This window comes from Eublepharis macularius, chromosome 19, assembly GCF_028583425.1.
Source record: "Eublepharis macularius isolate TG4126 chromosome 19, MPM_Emac_v1.0, whole genome shotgun sequence".
In the NCBI taxonomy this organism is placed as follows: domain Eukaryota; kingdom Metazoa; phylum Chordata; class Lepidosauria; order Squamata; family Eublepharidae; genus Eublepharis; species Eublepharis macularius.
This window is the reverse complement of record NC_072808.1, coordinates 1,492,840-1,499,468: the sequence shown is the minus strand read 5'-3', so window position 1 is coordinate 1,499,468 and position 6,629 is coordinate 1,492,840. Positions and strand designations below refer to the sequence as shown.

At 51.1% G+C, this 6,629-nt stretch overlaps 1 protein-coding gene across 1 annotated transcript in view; it reads right to left on the bottom strand.

The window, feature by feature from the left end:
• Positions 1-351: 351 nt before the first annotated feature.
• The window catches only part of LMBR1L (limb development membrane protein 1 like), a 44,297-nt gene continuing 38,019 nt past the window's right edge, over positions 352-6,629 (bottom strand). The window contains exons 13-17 of the mRNA XM_055003464.1: positions 6,195-6,268; positions 5,327-5,417; positions 4,016-4,082; positions 2,927-3,088; positions 352-2,540 (exon numbers count right to left, since the gene is read on the bottom strand). Coding sequence (XP_054859439.1) covers positions 2,482-2,540; positions 2,927-3,088; positions 4,016-4,082; positions 5,327-5,417; positions 6,195-6,268 — 453 coding nt within the window. The 3' untranslated portion in view covers positions 352-2,481. The remainder of the gene's footprint in view (positions 2,541-2,926; positions 3,089-4,015; positions 4,083-5,326; positions 5,418-6,194; positions 6,269-6,629) is intronic.

Below are 6,629 nucleotides of genomic sequence, written 5' to 3'. Positions count from 1 at the left end.
TCCGCAGAGGCGGGCCGGGGCGTCGCTTCTCGCCCTCCCAAGCGTGGTTTCCATCCCCTACGGGCAGGGTGGCCCGCCTCCGGGTGGTAGCTGGAGATCTCCCGGAATCCCAACTGAGCTCCAGGCCGCCTGGAGGAAATGGCTGCTTCGGAGGGCGGCCTCTCTAGACTCGTACCATGCGGAGAGTCTTTTCCGCCCCAGCCACCCTGCTTTCTCCCAACTTCATCCCCCAAATCTCCAGGCATTCCCGGCTTGGAGCTGGCAACACAGAATGTTCGGTGCGTGATGTGAGATGCGCCCCGTAGTAGCCACAGCATCCTCCTCCCGCCACACAGAAAAACCACCCAGAAGTAGGAAAAAAAACCAGGCCATTTATTGCTTACAGGGGCAAGAGCCCCAAGAACAGTGCAGTGCTGGAACCAGACTCATCACATACAACCAAAGCAAAGGACAGGCAGCTTTCACAGTTCTTCAGTTATATAAGGTGTTCATAAAACGAAACAATTTGGCTGGGCACAGCTCTCTTTCTATCTAATGCTAGGCGGTGCTGAGGAACCAGGGCTTAAATGCTCAGCCCTCTCAAATCCCAGCCGTACAGTTCGGAGTAGATTACCGGTGTCTCACATCGCGCCACCGGCGTAACAATCTGCAGTTCTCCAAATCAGCTACAAAGGGGCGCTTGCGCGCTGTTTGGGAGAGCTGCTGTCCTCTTGATGCAAACTTCTGCTTGTATTACGGACATAGGACAGTTGCGGTCTTACGCTGGCAACTGAACCCCGGCAGCAACACACTCACAGTAGGACAACACTACTACAAACACAGTGGAAATGAACACATGGAGGAACGACCCCTACCGAAATACACAAACCACAACCACTCTCAATTTGCACATTCTAGCTTCCGGAAGGAATGACTATTGCTATTGCTGGCGTCCCACCCGATTCCCTTCCCCACTTCTTCAGCCTCGTTCGTGGGTTCCATCACTTCCTCATAAAGCTTTATTAAATGGGGAATTAAAACTTGCTCGTTTATTCCTGGGTTCAATACTGGGTAATACAAACTGGGGAAGCCATCTTGGGACTCCAGCGACTGCGAGAGAGACCCAAACCAAGCAGCATACAACAGATCCGCAATAATGGATCTGTCACCGTGTAGACGAGCTTGTGTTTTGTTTCCTGCACGCAGGGAAAGGTAGAATGACTTCCAACAGTTGTGAATAAATTGGTTTCCGCCCCTCATGTCCTTCCATATTAAAAACTTCTAGTAAGCTGAATTCATTCATCTGATTTAGGACAATATCTCCAGTGTCCTTCAAGACCCCGCACATAATAACAACTGTTTCTAGAGCTGGGAGAGATGGAGAAGGGCCAGAGGGGAATCCCTTCGGTTGTGAAATTCTCCCTTCTAGGATCAAGCTCCCACACAGCAAGGCAATGGACTGGAGTAAAGGACAGGGCACTCTCTCTCCACCTCCTTCAGGAAAACCCACATCTGCCCACCAAATAGTGATAAGGGGGGACAGCAGCGGTGTGCAGTTGATGGCCGGCCGGCCAAAGCACTCAGTGGCTCTTACTGAGTTGACCAACAGCAACTGGGAAGAGGACAGCGGATGCGTCCGTGTTACTCTGCTGCCCACCGCTGTGGAAGAGGAAGGTATATATTGCAAAGTAAGTTTTAACAGACAAACACACACACACACACAAGCAGAGTTCGGTGGAAAGGGGGGGAGATATGTGGCCCAACTGCGCCAGCTCTTATTGCACTTAAGTGAGGTATGTAAACACGCAACGGAGTTCAAAACTACTATTTAGAACTGGCTCAGAATTCAAGGGAAGGATGCGCGCGCGCGCACACACACACACACACCCCGGACTGGTTCAGGCCACCAGATCTAGTGTCAGAAAGGAGGGCAAAGGTAAGTATGAGGTTTAAAAGAGACCATGTAAACACAGGAGGGGAGCAAAAGCAGCATTTGCGGTGCCCCCCCCCCCCCCCCGGCTGAGACAAGGGTCACCCAGGGACTTCCCGCATTGGCCAATGCCGCCTTTGGCTTTGCTCCCAGCATCAGCTAGTTCTACAGTAGAGTCCCTCCAGCAGAGTCTGGTGCCTCTTCCTCCACCGTCAGCCCCCCCCGCCCCCGCAGTGCTTCACTTCTTTGCTGACAAGGTGGGTCTGCACGAGGCTCCTTCGATTAGCGGGAAGACAGGGAGGTTTCTCCAGTGGCTCGAGCTCAGCACCGCCCCTGGCTTCCGGAACACAGCGAGGAGCTGGCTGAGGGTGTCGACAAAAGCACCCCCTCCCCGCCTTCAAGTCTCCTCAAGTTATTGGTCAAACGCGGGCCGGAGCAGGAGGCCCCCGTCCTCTTCCTGCTGCTGCACGATGGCTCAGAACACGAGACACGAGATCGTGACATCCAGCATGTCCCCCAGAGCAGGCAGCCGGCAAACGTGGCCAAACTCCGTCCAGGCGCGGCTGGTCGCTCTAGCTGACTTTGCTCGGCTGCTGGGACCGTGTCACAGGCAGAGGCAGCTTGTGGAGGCCTAGGAGGAAGGAGACGGCAGATGAGGGGGCCCGAGGCCTTGCCGTTTTCACCCTCAGAACAGGAAGCCCAACCCAAAACACGGGGCAAGCAGAAGACACGTTCCGTGGAAACGCTTGCATCTGGATTTGCAACTGGGGAGACGAGAAAGTTCCCTAGGGCAACCGCTCCACTGGGAAGGGTTACAGAAGAGTGCCTAGGATCTTCAGGGCTTATTATACGCAGCAAAATCCAAGGAGAGATTGTACAGCTCTAATGGGACCCCCCCCCCCCGCTCTTCCCTTTCTACCTAAGGGTATGTTCCTCCCTTCATTGCAGATCAGCCCATAACAATATTGCTCCCCAAAGTCATAAAAATGCTGGAGCAAAATAGGGCTGGGTGCTTACCGAAGGCCCGGATAAGTTCTGCTTGTACAGCCCAGGTGAATTTCTTCACCAGGCAAAGAGTAGTGAGGCCAGCGAAGAGCATGTTGTAGAGAAAGACAATGTAGAAGTTTCCCAGCCAGTTAAATCTCCCGAAGTCACCTAGCAGGTCAAACCTTGTGATCCCTAAGAGTGAGAGAGAGAGAGAGAGAGATGCTCGACATGCGTCAAAATTCACTGCTTCAGGCCCACCCCAAATATTACATCTGTTCCTCATTATGTTCTGCAAACAGAGAAGTATCATTTTCCCTACCACCTGCAGGAAAAAAAAACCCACAATTCACTTCAAACTAATGTGTGAAGCGATTTTCCAAAAATGGCTTAGCTCCTAAGTTTGATCCTGTGAAGTGCAGGCTACTCTGCCTGCCACACGCACCCCTTCCTACAAGTTCAGTTATCCAGAAATTCACTACCCAACTGTCCCTAGTAATAACCACATGGACTCCATACATGTTTTCTGACTTTGCAAGTTGCCTCCAGAGGCGACTTTAGCAAGTGAGGGAGCGCTGTGGTTGCACACACTGTAGGCCAAGTCTATTTACCAACTATGCCACTAACCCCAAACTGGAGAAAACAGACTCTCACATCTCAAACCACACAGTCGTCCCTTTTCTCCTCTATTCCAATTCTACCGGCAACTGTTTTCACATTTTACTTCTCGTCACTATCTGGCCCTTTATTTTTCACAAATCAAAGGAAGACTGGTTGCTTAGGAGTAGGGAATTTAGAAGGCAGTACAGAGAACAAACACCTTTATAACCCATGACCATTTTTAAAAGCAAGTTTCTAGTCCTTAAGGCTCCAAAGAAACTGCCTGTAGGCAGAAGGAGGAAGATTTCTAAGGGGCAAGAACTTCAGTGTCCCACGATTCCTTGCCCCTGTGCAAAACAAGAAACTATGCAAAGTAAGCAAACATATCCAAATGCAGACGGCAGAACTGGGACACATACATATAGAATCAAAGTTGTAGATAGCAATTTTTCAAACATCTCTGCTGAAATAGTGATTTTACTGATACAATCCTAGACGGACGTAGGTGAAGAGAGGACTCACCCAGGGTACGAGACAGAACGGGGAGTGCAGAGCTCAGCACCAGCAGGGAGACACAGTTCCCGATTATCTGCAGGGAAATACATCGTTACAAATCAGACTGCTTATCACCAGCCCTACACACATTAATGGCCACTATCTCCCCTTCCTTCTTAGTGTTCCCTACTCCACAAGACGGCAGACCCCTCCCCCAAGTTGTTCAACACTACACAGAAAATGGCTGAACAAACAGGGCTACACTGCCTTGGAAGGCTATCCGAATCAGCATGACTTGCTCTTAGGGGGAGGAAAACCAAGAGAGCGAGCTACTGTTCTTGAATTGTAGCATAAGCTTTCGAGAACCACAGCTGTCTTTGTCAGATGCATCTGACGAAGAGAGCTGTAGTTCTCAAAAGCTTATGCTACAATAAAGTGGGTTACTCTTAAAGGTGGTACCGGACTCTTAACTATTTTGCAACTACAGACTAACACGGCTAACTCCTCTGGATTTATTCTTGAATTGTGGACCTTCACTGTGCCATGTATCTGTTTTTGAAGGTTGACTGAGGATCTGACTGCCAAACCTCTGCTCTGAAACAGAAAGCCTTACACAGTGACAGCATTCTAACAGCGTCCTTTGCTGGCAAGCTACTTTACTCCTCCTGAATATTAAAACATACAGACAGCCATCCTCTGAGGTGCGGAGGCAGCAAAGACAGGCGACAAAAAAACAGCAAGTTCCCCTCTGAATTCTTGTGGTAATTATTTGGAGGGAGAGACAGGAAGTGCGTGAGAATTTGGGAAAGACGACCAGGAGCCCGTATAAGAACCTGCGGAGTGAGCCGTGTTAGTCTGTAGTAGCAAAATAGAAAAGAGTCCAGTAGCACCTTTAAGACTAACCCACTTTACTGTAGCATAAGCTTTCGAGAACCACAGCTCTCTTCGTCAGATGCACAGGCATCTGTTAAGAACCTGTGAACCCATTCCAAACTAGGGATCATCTGTGTGTGGCATTACACACGTGCTATAACTCACATGCAACCCAGCCCCCACTGCTTGACTTCTCGGCCCTCTCCCCACTTCCTAAATTGCCCGGGGTCGTCTTCTTCCCCACTTCCACATACAGCCCTTCCAATATATGTAAGGGACGCGTCCCACAGAGGCCTGTATCACTGTAGCTCCTTGGACTGCAGACATTCTGTGACAGACCCTCCCTCTGGGCACTTCCTAGTTCTATATTGCCATGACGTCACAGCAGCTCAAGCCAGTAGCTGGAACAGGGAAAGACACCAGCAAGCGGACTCAAAACGCGCAGCGCGCAGAACAAAGGCCTACCTTGGTCATCGCTGTGTCATGCCTTTCTGGCAGCAGTTTGGTGAAGAGAGGAGAGCTATAGAACCCCACAACAGAGGAAATCATTAAATAGCTGAGGCAGCATTAAGGAAGCACACAGCTGTGAGATCTGTGTTTTTAAAAAGTCAGAATAGGAATCTTCCAAGCCCGCGGGGCGGGCAAGACCTTTCTGCCACTTCTTTGATATGGGCAGACAAAGGGCCACCAGGCGATGCACACACAGAGAAGCCCTGCAAGATTAGGCCAGTGAGATCTGTAGCCCAGCACCCATCCTGTTCTCAGCGGTGGCTTCCCAACTGACCTCAGAAGGCCTACAGGAAGGGATACAGGCAACGACATCTCACCATTTATCCACCCCCCCGCCCCCCCCCCCCGTTACTGGAGGTTCAGAAATACAATTGGGGGACCTGCAAGGACTTGCCGGGGGCATCTCATTTCCCCTTCCCTCACCATGTCCTCTTTCCCTTCCCAGCCCCCCTTAGCCTCTTCCCCCTTGTCCTGCTTCTCTCCTTCCCACCCACCTTTGTCTGCCTCCCCCCTCCCTCAGCTTCCCTTTCCCCCCTGAACAGCCTCCCCCCCACCCTATGGCCCGGTTGCACGATGCTGGCTGAACAGGTCCCCGTTGCATGGTGCAAGGACTTGCGGGAGGCACTTCGCTTTCCCCTCTATCCCCTTCCCCACCCTATTTCTTCTTTCCTTCTTCCAGGCAGCCCCTTTCCCTACATCCTCCTTTCCTTCAAACCCACTAGAGGAAACACAAGTGGGTAGTCAGGCGACCGGCCAGCTTTTCCCGTTGACCTTCAGATCTTGGCACGGCCAAGGCGTCCAAATGGCCCACTGCAAAGGATACAATATAAGAATCACCTGCATGGCTGCCCCGAAGGAGCCAAAGACAGAAAAGGAAACTTTTCCTAGCGGTGCCTCCTGTGATAAGAGGGGAGAAAAAGAGAGACAAAAATCAGGTTCATCAGGAAAAAAAAGGCAAAGCAGCCTCAGAATCCTTTTAGGTTTTTCCTGTGTTCAGGCCCTTCCCCGGGGAAAAGGGGTCTATAGTGGGCTGTGTCACCCACACCACAAGCCTACAACCGTGCCACACAAACAAGGAAGACAGACTGCAACTGAAAGAGTGAAGGCAAGTAATCAAGACCAGGGAGAGGACTGCTGAGTAAGCTGCCCAGCACCCTCCTGAGAGTTCTTTGCCTCCCCCCCCCCGCCCCGATTAGTCCAGTATAAGCAAGTTGCATTCATTCACATACAGGTTGCAGCTTAATCACAAGTTGAGTGT